At 39.5% G+C, this 17,625-nt stretch overlaps 1 protein-coding gene across 4 annotated transcripts in view; it reads right to left on the bottom strand.

Moving 5' to 3' along the window:
• ODF2L (outer dense fiber of sperm tails 2 like) overlaps positions 1-17,625 on the bottom strand; it is a 58,345-nt gene that overhangs the window by 14,387 nt on the left and 26,333 nt on the right. For 2 of the 4 annotated variants that reach the window (XM_074597790.1, XM_074597791.1), the window contains exons 1-4: positions 7,773-7,832; positions 4,079-4,141; positions 3,782-3,853; positions 1,868-1,984 (exon numbers count right to left, since the gene is read on the bottom strand). In XM_074597790.1, the coding sequence (XP_074453891.1) occupies positions 1,868-1,984; positions 3,782-3,853; positions 4,079-4,114 (225 nt within the window). In that variant the 5' untranslated portion in view covers positions 4,115-4,141; positions 7,773-7,832. Of the gene's footprint in view, positions 1-1,867; positions 1,985-3,781; positions 3,854-4,078; positions 4,142-7,130; positions 7,215-7,772; positions 7,878-17,625 lie in introns of those variants that run through there. The other 2 variants (XM_074597789.1, XM_074597788.1) reach the window with 2 other exon arrangements.

Raw genomic sequence — 17,625 nt, 5'->3', positions numbered from 1 at the left:
CTAACTTCATGACTTTTGTATTTTTCATCTACATATCACTGTTATTTAAATATGAATGGAAAAAGAGACCAGACATTAAAACACTATGCGATGACATACAATAAAAGCAATACCGGACTCTGCTTCAAGGAGAATCCCAGATGTGATTATTTTTAAGGTCCTACAGCTTATCAAAACCCTGACCAAGCTACCAGTAGACAACTACTTTCATAAAGACAAGTGCAAGTTCCATTCATATCAGTTATTATCATTCTGTCAAACTACAGCAATGTAAGTAGGCTAGCAGTGTAAAATTTGTCTCACTGATAAATATCCTAATTGTAAGAATGACTAATGCATGTTTCCTACATTGAAGTTTAAGTCTGACACTTAATTATGTTCTACATGAATAAACACCAGAACGACATGCCATTTACCTACTGACTATGTTAATGTGCCAGCCTTATTCGATGTATGTCGTTTTCCAAGTAAAAGATGGTCTCAGGTACTGAGACTCACCAAAAAGGAAAAGTACTACTTCAAAAAATGAAATGACAAAACCCCACAAATATGGAGGAAGCAGTTTTCATATATACATGCTTATAGGGCATTTAATAAACAAAGATGTGACTTGGGGAGGGACAGCAGAAGAACACCTTCAATAAACAGAGCAAAGAGAAAATCTGAGTTTAGGTAGGGACTTCTTTAACTGTTGGTATAAGTAAATAACTGTTATCCCCACTTATAACCGCAGGAGGTCACAATCACACTAAGAATAAGTGCTCTGGGCATTATTCGGTTGCTGAGGTAAATTTAAATTGAGAATTAATTTCATAAGGGTAATGCTAAGTTTTCGCAAGCTTTTGTCCAGATATTAACAAAATCATCACCAGGATTTAAGGTAGCAACTAACTTCAGCACTTTTTGAAGAGCAAATAAACAAAACCTTTAAATAAAGATCGAATGAAAATACAGTTGCATATCAAGTTACTGTATCTAATGAAAATGTTGTTGGAATTCTATAATTGTACTAGCTAGAACAAGAAAGCAATATTTATTCAGAAGAAAACATGAGGCATTTATAGACATATGTGACTTTTTTTGAAACTGAGTTGCTATAGGTTCCTTGACAACTTCAAATGAGACCATTAATAGGGGATATACGCTACTAGAAAAAGTTCAGAAATTAGAAATACATTCTTTTTTAGCCAATGTTTGGTCATTCATGCCTACATTCTTGACAAGTTTCAAATACTGAAATCCGAAGCCACACACAGCTCCAGCCTCTGACACAACCTCTTCCTTGCCTTGTTCACCCACCAATAACTGATGCAAATGCCCATATTTACCTCTTGCCTTTTTTCACAGAAAATGTAAATAATTTCACCTGCCTTAAACAAAGTTAGACATTAGACTTAAGTGTTTCTCTTCCAGTCAGTATTAAGAGGTTTATTGATTCCTTCGCAGTCAATAAAAAGAAACAGGTGGTGATTCATCACCCTTATCTTACAACAGAAACTCATCCTGGGGAGCTGCCTATCTCTTTCTATTGACTACATGGAGACTGCCTCAGGATCGATATCTATCTTTTAGATAGCACAGTTAGGTCAGTGCAAATGCTTCTATGCTTGCTTAGCTTCTCTTCAGCAGAACTGCTAGTGTGCACAAGTTGAGAAAATGAAAAAAAACAAACCCTTGCGTGGTCAGGCAGACTGTGCAAAATATAAATGCTAATGATTTTTACTGTTTGGGATTTTTCTTTTACTAAGAGTTTGATTTCAAGTGAAACTTTAAGATTTAACTCTCATATCTAAGTTAAACTCTGACGACAATAAGGCTTTGTTAATTTTTTTCAAATAAATTGAAACACAAGTAAAAATATGTTGACCTGTATTTTCACTTTTAATTCATCATTTTCCACTTCTTTTCTTTGAATCTGATATTGCAGGTGAGCTTGTACTGCCTTTACTGATCTTGACAGATGGCCTTCTTTCTGTATATTGACCTAAGAAAGAGAAATAAACACAAATCTATTGGTCTATGGAGACAGGCTGCATGATGCTATCTATATTCATTCTACTTTGCCGTAGTTTCTAACTGACATTTGCATGTTCTCAAAAGCTGGAAAAGATAAAACATGCTCTACAAGTATATTCACAAGCAGTAACTTGTTACTAATGTCGCAATCACAAACTTGAAAGAATGTATGTATAATTGATGCCTCATATTTAATCTGACTCTTTAAGTAGTAGAACGAGGCCTGGAAGCAGGAACTCAGAAATCCAGGCTGAGCAAAGGCATCTAGCTACCAGGTTGACCAAAATTAAGCCACACTGATCAGCTCTGCCCTGACTAATTAGACCTGACCTGATCTTCATTAAATACCAAAGATCACCACCTGCTATTAGATGTATTGATACACTTAATTCAAACTCTAATTTTGGGGGGATACATAAGGCACAAGGGAAAAGGCAACTTATGTCGCCAGAACTTAGGTCAGATGATTCTATGAAATTTATTGCAACTTGATTCCTTTGGCTCATTCTAAATAAGAAACCATGAAAACAGGCAGAAAGAAGTCATATTATGAGTTTAGACAATGTAATGCACCTGTGCAAATGTTCATTATAGATATCAGTAAGAAAGGCAGACTCAGACTCAGTCAGGTATTGATGATAATGCCATTTATCGGAGATAACATAAGAAGGAACAAGGGTATATAGATAATCATTTATCCCTTCAGATGCTGGGCACCCTAAATTGTTCTACATTATATAGATCTCCAGTCAGGGCATGGCATGCTGCACAGATACCATCAATGCTGACATTTGCTGACATTGTAGTCTTCAGAATCTTTATAGGCTTTTCTGTTCAGCATTTCTACTCTCAAGCAAAAGATGCTTCTGTGAAAACATGCTGCTTCACTTCAATATAAAGACAAGGACATGCCAACTGCCAGCTGTGAAAGTGGGCACCCCCACAGGCTCCTCTATTACAATTAGCTTGCTAAGTTTATCCTGCAGCCAAGGGATATGTTCTGTTGGTTAAGCAAAGAAGAATTCTTAAAGAACAACCATGTCTCTCAACAAACTCTGAGGAGTTACAAAAATCAAAGTACACCATTGTCCCTTTAAAGGTTTAACAGAGCCTACTCTGTTCCTCGCTAACACTGAACCATGCTGCATTGCATACACGTAAAGTGCACTTTAGGTATACAAGTACTGGAACACAGATGGCTAAACTAGCAGTAAAAAAATTTTGAAACTTTTGAAACTTTTATAGTAACTTCTTATACAGAACAGACAATTCTTCTTTTTCTATGTTGGTTTCCACACTGAGCCCCTTCCTTTGGTTCAGAGAACGAATGAGGTCTTGTCAGTCTTCGATGATATTAGCTATGCTGTCAGTACTACCTTTACCTATTCACTGGGCTCAAAGAGCCATGGAAGCTAACTGTGAACAGTATCTGTTTAGTTTACTCTGTATTACTTAATTTTAAGTATTTTTTTTCCAGAACTATTGCAAATTGTAAATGAGAAGCCAAAAGCCACTAGTCTAGATGCGTGACCCTCCGTGAACTGTGGGATATTAGTGTTAAGGACAACTTGTATGCTTAATAGGTTTGGATACAGTCTTGATGGCTTTAGGATATTTCTGTAGGAAACATCTTTCAGGATTTTCCTTTTTTTTTTATTTTTCATAGATCTTTGAAATAATTGCTTTTCTCAACATATAAAATTTGTAAATAAGAATGTAGTACATTGGGAGAAAACATTGGATTCCAACAGAACTGGTCACTCACTTTTTCAAGTTGAAGCCTGGATGAAAGTTCTTTAACATGTTTCTCCCTTTCAATTATCTTTCTCCTGAGATCCTTCATGGAAAAAAAATAACAAAGAAATTATTTTAATGTCTGTAGACAGCAATCCAGCATTAATGCACACTGATGACCATTTCAGCTGTAAAACTGAGATTCCATTTTGTGATGATAAACCACAAATGCACCCACTTTGCCACTGTCACTTGAACGTCCCATGATGTAGCCATTTTCAGACATACAGCATAGAACAAAAAGAGACAGATATTTTAGTTTACTTACAGTATTTTGGGTTTCATTTTCACTTAACTTCTGCATCAAAGTGTCAATGTTTTTACTGTTTAACTGCAAGACAGAGCAGGAAACGTTAAAAAATTACTTCCAATTATAATTAATTTAGAATTTTTTCAATGGTTTTGAATTTGCTACATTTTCAAATTTGGTACATATGAATATAAAAGCTCACATACTCACAAGCTACTTAGAGTTGGTAGTTTAAACCCTAAAGATTCGATTTATTTTGTGCACAGATATTCGTAGCTGAAGAAAACAAACTAGGGTCATTCCGTACACCAATTTCATTCTTTATTTTAGTTAAAAGGACTCTAAATACCATAAATACTTCAGTGTTATTTAAACACATAGTCAAATAGTAAAAGCATTTTTACAACTTGTAATATTTTAAAGATTAAAGTATTAAAACCTTTCAGAAACTTCAGTTAGATAAGAGAATTTGAAGACTGAACCAGAAAGCATAGGCTGGGAGAACACAAAAATCAACCTACATTAACTTTTACTAGAAATCCAAAAGAATTTATGTGCCTATAATATTGACAACTAAACTTCTCATTGTAAAATGTCCGAATCTGGGGGGCGGGGGGTAAGTTTCCATTTAAAACAAATAGACCTGTGGGACTTTCAGACTGTAAATCCTAAACATTTTAATTTCACTAGTGAGAGGATAAACCCACTGCCTCAAGGCGGAAACTCTGGCATCAGAAGTTTTACTAGAACTCCTTGCAAAGCATTCATCTTAGCTTAGCCTGCATGTTCTGAATGTACGGTATTCATTCCTCAGAATGTTCTGTAATCTTGATCCCATGTTTAACTGTAAAGCCAGTTCATGGACCCCAATTCTACACCCAGGTTTCCACCTCTGCATGCACAGCAAACTTATGAACATTGTATTCAGTAGTAGCCCTATCCTTTCCTGATTACACGGAGTCAGATTTGCTATCAGCAAAAAACTAATATATACACAGGAATGGTGTTTTGTGACCCCACAGTAATTTATTAACAAAACCAAGTGCTTAGAAGACTTCCCAGAATTAAGAAGGGACTGGAAACCTAAATTACTCATACCATCTTTCTATTCTCAGGAAATTGTCTTCCCCACAGTTTGTTCTCCATGAACTTTCTCTCTAACAATCAACAAAAAGCCTCATGCTGTAAGACAGTTAGCATTGTCTAAGAAAACCTGAAAATCAAGAATATTATCTTTAAAATTAAAAAAAAAAGTTCAGAATAAACACACATCTCTTACAGCTTGCAAGAACAAGAGGTTAGCTTTATGACGTCCAAAAGAAAGCTAAGACAGTTAGCAATGACAAATCACATTTAGTTTTAAAAGAATACTACATTCTTCACTCCATCAGGTTTCTGTGTGAGTTCCATACGACACTACTGTCAAACAGGAATTCACTGTGATCCACCTCCAGTTTTAACATACATAGCCCACCAAATTCCCTCCAACTTTGCAGAACAGGGCTATGCATGGGACATAACAGAAAAATCTTCCCAATATGTCTGTTAAAGAAGATGGTAAGACTAAATGTTAGTTTAAGACTCATGTAAGAAATGTACATTTGCGTTGGTTCCATGTTTATGCCTTACATATGCTTGGTGATCTAGGCTGCCAGATTCTTTGCTTAGATCAGTAAAATATTCTCCATCTTGGGTGGCTTTTGTAGTTCTATGGTAATCCTTTTTATACAGAGTTTTTCTGCGTCTCCACGTGGCACATACGTTTTTCCCTCAAATAGCGTTCACAATTATGTAACATTTAGCATCACTCACAGTTAGGACACTGATCTTGCTAATTCAAGGATGTCAACATAAAACAAGTTAGCTCTTCAGGAGAACCGTTTAGGAGAAATTTTAAAGATCAAAGAAATGTCTTATTTATGACTTCCAGCAAGGGTAAAAGCCTGTGATATCACAGGATGTACCCTCAAACTGATCACTCATAGAACACGCCTAATCTACAAGGTAAACAGTTTACTTCCAGCGAAGGTGGAGGCCAAGTCCTGGTCAGACACTGATACTATGTTTCACAGTAGAGTTCTTCCAATTTGGAGGCAGCAATGGCTTTTCTCATTTCCCAGTTTGGAGAGCTCCTCATCAGGCTGGGCTGCACAGGAATATGATGCTGCCTGTGTCATGGCAAGCCCAGAGCCAAGTATCAGTGCCTACTACCTAAACGCATCCCATTCCCTCCACTTCCTTGTCAAGCACCAGCAGCCTGCCGTCACCCTCACCCCTTCTCCAAATATCTCTCTCCTGCCTCTACCCTCACACTCCACCATGACTGATGCCCTTGCCAAGCACAAAGTTATCTGTTTACTCTGCTCAGTGCTCCACTGACTACTCATTTTTCCGAAGTGGATTGTCTTGCCTTCTCCACCCACCAGGACCATTTCTCCTGCTTTCAGCCTGTGCCAGGTGCTTCTCCATCAAAAGGATTTGTCAGACTGAGTTTATATTCTTACATCCGTATCTCCTTAGCATAATTGAGACAATGAGTAACAGAAATTGAGAAGTTCCCAACTAAAAAAACCACTTCCTCACAGAATCAGAATGTAGATGGCTCTGCTTCCAACTGTTGCCATAAGGTAAATAACTACACTCCAAACATCTACTGTCTTTTTATTTTTTTAATATATATTTATGTGTCTTGGGTTATCACAGGCTGTGTTTCCTGGCAGACCTCAACTTGTATAACACAGTGCAGGTCTCAATAGCTTTTTCTTGGTTATATAACCAAAACTCAGTTCTTGAATGTAATTATTTTCATTACTTCTTCTTTTATCCTAGCCTATCTATGTTGGCAGAAAAAGACAAATAAGAATTTTTCCACAGTTTCAGTATACTGTTTTTATGTCCAGCACTCTCACTTACCCATTTTTTGAAATATCACCTACTTCCCATGTGTAGCTCAGAGGTATGTTTTGAAATACCTGCTTTGAATCTTAACAAAGTAAATAGAATGAAAAAATCAAGCTTAACAGGAACAGAATGAACTTGCCTCAGTAGCATGAGGAAGAAGAAACCCTACCTGAAGATCAAAGTCCAATAAAGGAGCAGTAGAGTTACGTAAAGATGAGGATGACTGCGATGATGATAACATTTTGTTTTAATGCTGTATAAAAAGACAGTATATGTCAACATATATTGGTGTTCTGTGGATCACTAACTGAAACATTACTGGCATCCCAGGTTGTTCCCTGGAAAAAAATACAGTGTACCAGGCCAAGTAAACCCCAGCCTCATCAGAGATTAACACAGTTAATGCAACTGAAATCTTGCACACATATTCATGACTTGAGCAGCACTGAATTCACACATATGGTGCACAGAGATCAAATCCCTCAACAGCAGAAAACTGAATACACAAGGAGGATGGAGTAAAGCTTGCAGCTGCAATTTCCCACTTCCCCGCTCCCCGGTGCGGCGGGCGAGGAGCAGGGGTGTAGGCGCAGGCCACCCAACAGCGGCCCTCACCCCCGGCCCTGCTTCGGGCCCTCTACCCTCGCCAAAGGCCCCTGCACCCGCCTGCCTGCTGCTCCTGCTCCTGAGGGGTCCAGCGGGGCAGTGTCCCCTTGTACCCCCTCCCGCGGGGCGGTGTCCCCTCAGCACCCCTCTGGGGGGGGCAGTGTTCCGCCCCCGGCCTCCCCGCCTGCGCCCACCGTCCCCTCACCGCCGCCGCCGCTGCCGCCGGTGGTGCCTGCCGGGAGCCGTTGCCGAGGCAACCAGCCGTTGCCGCCGCCTGCTCCTGCCGTGGCGGGCGGGAGGCGGTGGCCTCACCACAGCGGGGCTCGTCCCCGCCGCCCGGTGGGGGCCGGCGCTCCCCGGGAGCACCCACCGGCCCCCGCCCGGGGCCGGTGCGGCCGGCGGAGGCCCGGTGAGACGGGGGGCATTGGAGGCAGCTGCGCCGGCCGCTGCGGCCTCCGCGGGCCAGGAGAAGCAGCATCGGCCCTTCCCCGAAAGGAGGAGGTTGGTGCGGTGGGGATTCACGGGCGCTCCGGGACGTGGCCGTGTCCACCACCACCCCAGAGCTTGTGCAGATGGGGCCGCGTTCATGCCCGCCCGGGAGGTTATTTTCAGAGTAAGAAGCTTTGGGGAGCTTTGGGTCCTCTATTTGTTTTCTTTCAGGGCGTTTCCATTAATACATTTTTTCTGAGGTTAAACAATACGTATTTATGTAACCTGACTGTATGTGAAGCTTTTTTTGCCCACGCATTGTCTGACATTGTAGAAAAGCCACGTGTTTTTAAATAAACACGTTCTGATGAAAAAGAAACCAATTCCTCTTACATCACATCACATGAGAAAGCACTAATGACACTTGAGGTGGCACTTTATAGAATACCTGAGATACCGCAATAGATGTATGCAAAGATCACTTTCAGATAATGAAGTGTGCAAAACGGAATGATAATGTGAGACGAATATGGTATGTGTAGATACATGTATACATACATACAGATATGTACATAGATACATACATATCTACGTAGATACATAGGATCATACACAATGATAATCTGCACATTAATTTTGTTTAGAGAAATGCATACTGACAGAAACACTACTTTTTAATATCTAAAAATGTGGGGATTGCTTATACAATATAGCAACCACTATGCATTGGTGAGGGCTAATTAGCATGATAATTAGCATTGCATTCTGTATCTCATAAACAAAGAATGACTTACAAGTTTCAGTCCTCAAAACTGCGTTTTAATGACTGTGGCACAATACACAGAGTGGAAAATAATGAAAGGAAGTATGTCATACAGTTCTACAATGACATTATTCCAAGCCTTAATAAAAGAGGTGTGCTGGAGAGAGGCTTCTTTAGAAACCACAGGAACTCTGCTGAGCGTTTGTCACGGCTCATGACTTTATCTGCTCCAAAGGTATAACTGAACCTTTCATTTCTGTGTCAAGAGTCCAGTGCCCTTCTTTGTTCACTGTTTAATTCTGGCAATAGCCTGCTATCACAAAAGTCTTACAAAAGCAGCAGGTTTGTTGTGACCCTGTTTATACAGTGTTCCTTCCCCATCCTTTTATGCACCGCATGGTGTAATACTGACCAGAATTTCTTTCTCCCAGTAATCCTTAGACACTCACTGCCTTACATAGAAATTTATATCCAGTGGCGATGGAGAGATGACAACATTCCTTCCCACATACTCTTGTAAAATAGATGTGGTGGGTTTTGCTATTTCCCCAGCCTGTTTCTCAGCGTCTCCCACTCCATGTGGTGGCGTGCCAGCTTCTCAAGCGGGTAGACAGGAAAGTCCTTTGCTCTACACTGCAGCGGGCAGTGGGGCGAGCTGCCCCGTGGAGTTATATGATGCTGTAGCGCTATTGAGTTCCCCATGGACAGTCGCCCACTCAAGGAGCCTCATCTGTGCACAGATGACTTAGCAGGAGCAGTGCAAAGAGCACCAGTGGGTGTTTCTGCACCCTCTTAAGGCAAGGAAGAAATATAAGGCAACTGGAAGGTACAGGGAAGTAGCAGGGAGGGCTTTCTCCTGAATAGCATTTTACATGGCAGCAGGGCTGGGTGTCCTTCATTTGGAGACTGTGGATACAATGTTTGGCTTAGCTTTTGGCCAAGGATGCTTGGGAACATCTTACTCCAGATGCAGGTTATAGCAGCTCCAGTGATGCAGAACTTCCTTATTACGTGTATTAACCTGCCTGGATCAGAGTTCTCAGTGCTAATTGTTCACCACAACTCCAGCTGTACAGGTGCCACTCCTCATTTCCACATGAGTCATTTCCAGCTCAGTCAGATATCTCAGCTGTTTGCAGGAGACTTTTTGCCTCTTCAAAGGAGGCATAAATAGCTTCAATTTATTTCTCTTTTACTAAACAGTCCTTAAATCCACTTGCATTCATTCCTCAATTTAGACTTTCTCCTTGTGCAATGCAACCCAGGGGGTGAGTATGATCCCCATTTGTTCCCCTTACTTACTACGTGCATCTCCTGCAAAACGGCTTGCTCCAGTTCCTAAATTGCTACAGCCCCTTCCTCACACTGCAAAATGGCCAGAGAGCAGGGTGAGGTGCCAGAACTAGGGTGGGTACCACAGGGGTCTGTTCAAGTCTTGGGAAATGGGATAGAGACCTTAAGGGTGGAAGAAAGAGCAAGAGTACACACTATAGAGTTCCAAGAAAACGGTAGAAACAACAGGGAGTGCGTTGTATTTTCAAGATTAAGGTAGCTTAATTTGTATAAATACAGTTTAGTTATTGAAATTCCTTTCCAAGAGAAAGTGGCACACTCCAACACATAACTTCAATTTTAGACAGACTTTTGGAAGGCCCAATTCTTTATCTGGCCAAATTGTCACTGTTATCAGTGATGGCCCATTAAAAAGTAGCCCTGGAAATTCTGCTTTGCAGCGAGCAAAGGGAGAGACTCTTTTGTGCATGGGTGGAGCAGACAGCCGGGCTGCGAGTAGTGGGGCACAAACAATACCTACAGGAAAATGAGAAGTTCCTTGGAAGTGCTTAACGTGGCCAGCTGGAACTGTGAGCGGAAGCCTGTCTGGATGTCACACACCATAACAAACGTGAAGCCATTCTCCCTGTGTAAAAGCAAGGATCCCATACCCAGCTGCTTGTTCTTGGTGCTGCTCAGGGAAGATACTCTTAAACTTCTGCTCAAGCCCCAGTAGCCTATAGGTTCCCCGGTCCTGGGCACTGTCTGTGGGAGCAGCAGTCCCTATGGCTAAAACCTGCAGCTTTTCCATGGCAGGAGGGCTGACCGTGGTGGGAGGGCTGACCTTGTCCTCACTTAGCACAGCCTGGCCATACCTTTGCAGAGGCCAGCCCCACATGGGGCACTGGTAGGCTTTGGCTTTCAGGATTTTGGCAGCACTTGGCCAAGGATGTCTATTCGGGAGAGAGATGGATCAGAAAGGCCCTGACTCATCCCATGCTGGGAAGCTGGGAGGGAGCTGGGGATTGCTGCCCACTTGGGGGCTGTTCCCAGGGCAGATCCAGCCTGGGAGGAGGGAGCCCGGCAGGCGCCCACTTCACCCTCCCACACATGGGGCTCCAGCCCTCCACACCCTGCGCCAGCTCTGCTCAAGTGTCCTTCACACTCACAGGCAGGATTTGGTTTTGGCATTTCTGGTTATCACCAATGAGAAATCAAAACACGAGTCCTATGAAAAGTTATGGCTCCAAGCCTGTTGTAGGAAATGGAGCGCAAGCTCTTTTACACACATTTATAAGTGCGCTGGTACCTTAAATTTTGATATTTTAAATTCTAAAAGGTGATGTGAAAATTTTTTCACATGAGAATGCCCTTAAGAACCAGCAAAATCATGATCTATGAACCACCATTAGTAAATACGTAAGTAATGAGCATCAGTAACAACATCAGTAATAACAGCTGTACCATCCTGTTGGTTATAAATGAACAAGAGCGCTGGACTGTCAGAAGCTACAGGTTAAATCTATTGTAGTCCATAAATGGAGTCCTTACAAGCTATTTAATCATTTTAGAAACCTGGCCTGGGACTGGTCTGAATAGCCTTGGTCTCAGTAGCATGTCTGGTCTGAACATCCTTGTGGATACACAGTTTCATTTCTCCACATTTATTACACAGAATAATCACAGAAATACACAGAAAGGTCAGAAACCTTTGCTTATGAGTTCCAGTGGTTTTTCCCCCCTTGACTTTCTTAAACCATCACCCCCCAGATAACTCCTGTCTGGCAATTGTGCTGAAGACAGCAGTAATACTTGCCCAGGTGGAGTTTCAGAGTCATTAGGGAAGGCCTGGCAAGAAATCCGAGGACAACAAAGGCAGATTGTTGCTACAGAGGCAGAAAAAGAAGCCGGGACTAGTTCATAAGAGTTGGCTAGTTAGCCTTGCTTATCCACGTGCCACTTTTCACTTGTGGCTATCATAAACTGAGTGATGATAAGAGACATGTCTGAGGTTTGCCTTCAGCTCTATCTGAAGCAGAGGTAGATGCTCACTACCAACCCCTCATATTTGCAAGTGCCAACTCGCTCCCTCCTTCGTACGACTGCTGTTCTCTACATACATAGTGGCAACTCCTTCTTGGAAACACGGTGGTGACCTGTACACCCTACAACCTGAAGCGTGTGGGAAAATGGGAAAATATATCCATTTCACACCTAACTTCCTAGTAAACGATTATTTGATAGACATCTAAGGTGCACAGGGTAAATTACCTAAATCATTTTACTTTTCTGGTTTGCCCGCAGTTGTCTACAACTTGTCTACAAAAGACCAAAGAATATAGAGCATATGTTTTTTAACCCTTTCTTGTATGCCTCACACACATCTCAGTAGCATGTACTGCTGCGCAAAACCTGTATGTATAAATAAAAAAACCCTAAATGTATAAAGGTAGCCTTTTGTTCCTAATCCCTCAGTAGCGTGTCTAATGGAAAATGAAGCATTGGTTTGTTGAGGTTAGTTCCACTTACAATGACAAATATTTAATTACAATATGACATGTGGTTTACTCTCATGTAAGTGTATATTAACAAGTATCTCTGTTTTATTGTACATTTCTAGAGACTGAACTCAAGTTCAAACACGTAATGGTAAAAAAGGCAATCTATCAGACATGGGGGAAGCTTCTAGCAGCTTCTTACAGAAGCCACCCCTGTAGCTTCCCCCCCTACAAAAACCTTGCCACTCAAACCCAATACATCTCTGAATTCATCTTCACACATTTCTGTGGCTGATAGTTTGGCAGCGTTCATGGGCACGACCTTCTTCTGAACTGACACCAGAAACTTAATCACTTCTGTGCTCTGCCACCAGAGAGGAAATGGTGCTTGTACAGAAATCCCCCTTCCCCCCTGCTCACGGTGTTTATCTATCTAAGCTTTTCCTCTTCTCACCTCTCCCTTCTCCGAGTACACTGCAACTTTGGGGCTTTCCTATTTAGCTTCTGGGTCTCTCTTGCTTCAAACTCTTTTTCTTTTCATCTTTTCTACCTCTGCACAACTTCCCCCATGTTCTCACCACTGCAGGAGTGCCTGGCTCAGTATCTGCTTTTCCCCTCTGTCCATGTGGCCAACGGACCTCGAGAAATCAAGTTTTGTTACAGCATATTTGACCTGCAACTCACTAGCCAAGTGCCTGTACATTTGGTAAACCAGAACGCCATTTAACAGGCATTTTCCAGGGTACAGCAGTATTTGGAAGTGGTAACTACTGAATTAATAAGACAACTTCTGCAACTATAAACTTTAAATCTGTAACTGTAATATTTTTACTCAGACAATAGACTGGAGTGATGGAGAAGAAAACAAATTTTCTGTCACTTTGCAGTATATATTCATATAGTTTTACAGGGATAACTGTTTTATGTGGGCAGACTGCAGACCACACTCCAAGCACCATTAATGTCAGCAGTATATTCAGATGGGGTTTTTAAGTGGAAATGTATTCTATTTTATCCTTAGCTGCTTCTCTGATCTTACTGGTATCTATATCTGTGAAAAAAATCCTACACTGAAGGTAATTGTATCATTAATACAGCTAACATGGCTTTTTAAGGAAAGATGTGCATTTATTTATGAAAGAAATGGAACTGCAGAATCGTCATTAATGTATATGCAAAGTTTATAATCTGTAAGTACAGATATAAGAACAGATTTCTTTTAATGAAACATACTGTCATAAAATTTGCTATATCCTCTTTTTAGAAAGGTAAAATTTCAACTTTTATGTAAATCAACTGTAATGCATACTGTTATTAATGTAAAATGAAGTTTTCCTTCAGCTGATGTCTCAACTATATAAATCAGCAGTGAAGATTTATTCCCATCTCTATTTTTATTTGTTACTCTTCTGTTGCTTACTTCTGATTTTTGTCTATTCGTTTATCATTCTGTAATGAGCATAACCAGAACAGAGAAGCACCCAATCTGCAGAATCGAATATGGGACTACAGAAGCACATGGGAACTAATTAAAAACTGTACAGATTTTGAAAATAATCTATTCTTTAGCTTTCTAATGAAATAATAGATGATTTTGCTAAGAAATTAGAATATCCTTGAGTTAAAACACGGTTCAAAAAGGCATCAACTTCAGACTGCAGTCTTCTCTATCAGTTTTAACATACCATCAAAACCAGAGGAGCTACACAGATTACATATCAGAGAATAATTTTCCTGTTATTCTTATATTCTAGATAAATGAATTTAGAAAGCATAAGTACAACCATTTTTGTTTGATCTTAATTTATGTCATTTTTATATCTAGGTTAAGATAACCTAAGATAACATGGTTAAGAATGATGGTATCTATTCCAAGTACTTGTTTCCTTTCCCTCAGAATGGCAGATACAGCATGAAAGTTCACATCCAAGCTCATAGAACTGTTGTGCCACAAACTGCAATGCCATGGAGTCATGCCTTGTCTGCACCAGGTCATGTAGAAAACAGTACAACAAAGTAATATTGAGAAAATTGTGCAGCTATTTATTCCAGCACCTGTATACATCAGGTCCCTTAATAAATACTAAGAGTAGGCATTAGAGCAACAACAGCTAGCTAAGAGGTATTCCGTTTTGAACGCTTTCCAAAACTTGAAAAGTCAGTATTTCCCAGAAGTATATTTAAAGTAAACAGCTACAAGAGAGCAGCATTGATGTAATACAAATCGACAGGATTTGTGTTTTGTCTATGAAAAGAATAACTGTAGGTTTATTAACCAGAGTACTATAATCAGTCATCATAAATTAAGAACTGTTGAAGTTTTAATAAATTAAACTCTCCTGTAATTATTTTATAACAAGTAACAGTTACTTCAATTTCATATTAGCTTTTTTAGTAATTAGCACTTCTTGAAACTGTAAAGAAATAATTATTGCAGTAGAAATTAATTAAGGTTAATGGATTTTTGAGACTTAAAATCACAGAAATGAGGTGAAGTTCAGGTCACCTGCATACTACAAGAGTATGCATATACTTAAGATTAATCAGCATTTTTTAATCTTTTAGGTAAAATCAAGATGAACCCATCAAGACCCTCAGCTATTAAAAATGATATTCAGATCAGAAGAGGAGGTTTCCATAGAACAGCTGCAGCAGGCTCCTTCATAATATCTGCAGTCCCAATAAGACCTAAGGCTTATGTGTTTCCACCACGGAAAATTATTGATCCTGACACCAGAATAGAAGACGATAAGGTCATTTTATCACGGACTGCCTCAGGAAATTGTTTTGATGAAGGCCAAGGTACATTTTTGGCTTGCTATCCTGCCTCCTGCACAAGGCGAAATTGCAAAATGAATACATTTTCTGAGAGCATTTTAAGTGAGCTCCCAGCCTTTATCAACAGCATTTCGTTTCATCTGGAAGCACCTGTACAAGTGCCAGCTCAGTTTTTGTCTGTCCTTTGTAGCAGAAACTGAAGACTCAACATTTCTTATTCTTTATCATTAATTAAATTTTTGTTGACTACAAATGACTTAAATGTGCTATTCTAGTAATTCAGTGTGATACACATCACACGACACAGGATCTGTAATGGAGTTTAATCTCACTGACACCAGTGGGAATTCTGTGCAGTAGTTCCAGGGCTTTATTCTTGCTCTGCTCTTGCAAAGCTTTTAAATGCAATTAGCCAATATGTTTTTAGAAAGAACTTCTTCCAATTTTGATGGAAGGCTCACTTTCACTATGTTGTAGTAGTTTGCTATTCATGGAAGAGAGACATATATTCTGTGAATGTAAGGAAAGAGTGGAAAGAAATATCAAATTTGGACAAGAAATAGAAATTTTACTTCACTTAGTGCAAGGTCAAATTCAGTGAAGCCAGAAATACTGAGAGACTTCAGTGTGGGTTCATGATGACTGCCATCATCTATTAATTTCTGTGCTGTGCTGTAGAAATTTAATCATTCGAGCACTCGATTTAGGTAATTAAGATTTTGCAGATCTATCTGCCTTGCTGCATTTATTTTTCCCAGTAGCTGAACTAATGAAACTGATACTAAGTAAGTAATATTTTGAAAGTATCTTGCAATTAAAGTATTTTGAAAGATCAAAAGTTTGAATTATAGCTAACACACATGACAAAATTTCTATTATTTGTCTTTTCAGCTGCAAGTTATGAAATCAGAACAAGTGAGACTGGAACTAAGAGGCAATTTTTATAACACTGCTTTTGTGACTACTGCCCCTCTACCTGAGCACACTGGCTGCAAAGGTAAGTAAAAAACTCACTAACTAGTAGTGTGGAGGTGTTTAAAAAGGAATTAGTCATTACTATTTCCAAGGCTTCAGTGACTGCTAAAGACAAACTGAAAAAAAGCATAATTTATACTGGTATGAAAAAAAACCCCAAACCACACACAGAAGAATTTAGGTATTTTTTCTGGCCAATATTTCAGAAAAAGTGAGATGATATAGTTTCAAAACATAACCATCAGGAGTTATTTTTTGATATACTAGGAAAACAGATGGAGGTATATCTTCAACCTAGTACTTTTAAATGCATGTGCCTGGAAAATTTCACACAGGAATTTTAAAAGAATTGCTTAAGACCTTCAGCAGCAGTTTAGTCTCTTGATTATTAATGACTCTTACAATATCACCAGGACAATATAGTATTTTGAAAAAAGGTAGAGGGCATGACCTGCAAAATTATGGGAAAATCTGCTTAACATCTGTTCCACAAAAATAATAGAAAAGCCGCTACAGAATTCAATCAATAATTAATTAAAGGATGAAAAAATAATCAGTGTCAACCACTACCATATTTATTCCATTTTTATTATTTTAATGCAATTATGAATTTAACTAATAATACAGCTACATCATGAGATATTTGTGAACTGATTACCGTGTGATAGTCCAGTTCAAAATATGGTACTATGTGGGATTAACCAAGCAGCGCCTTAACAAATTAGGAACTACCTAGCTGAGAGATCTCAAAAGGTAGCAGGTAGGGAATCAACACCCAATAGACATTTCTCAAAGGATTGCAAATCAGTGATAGGCGTGATGCTATTAAATACTTTATCAAGGAATTGGAATAAAATATAAAGTCACTTCTGGACAAGTTTCTTCAAGTATGAAATAAGAAATGATGTGGAGGGATAGGACAGCCACACAGAGTAATCTGGCTTGCTTGACAAACTGTTCCCACTCAAGAAAAACACATTTTATTCCAAATGGGATGGTTATTAATCTAAAGCCAAATAATGCCTTTTAAAAGGGGAGATTTTACATACCAAATACTGTATACAGAATTTCTCAGCATTTCCCTATCTCACTATCTAATCTTGCTTTTCCTATTGTTTCAATTCTGTCTTATGTAATTATTGCCGCGTTCAGAATTTCTTTTCCAGGAAATTCCAATTATGTTTTTGCAATTATTTTGCTCTTCTAAAACGAATAACAGAGTATAGATCACTTGAAGAGGGATAAGGAAATTAAACTGGGGTTTTTTAGTTCACAATAAAATATCAAGTATTTCCTCCTAAAATTAACACACAACTAAATGCAGCCAACACATCCAATATAAC

The sequence above is a fragment of the Larus michahellis genome, chromosome 8 (genome assembly GCF_964199755.1).
Source record: "Larus michahellis chromosome 8, bLarMic1.1, whole genome shotgun sequence".
In the NCBI taxonomy this organism is placed as follows: Eukaryota; Metazoa; Chordata; class Aves; order Charadriiformes; family Laridae; genus Larus; species Larus michahellis.
Note: the sequence above shows the minus strand (reverse complement) of the source record. Positions and strands in the feature narration are given on the sequence as shown.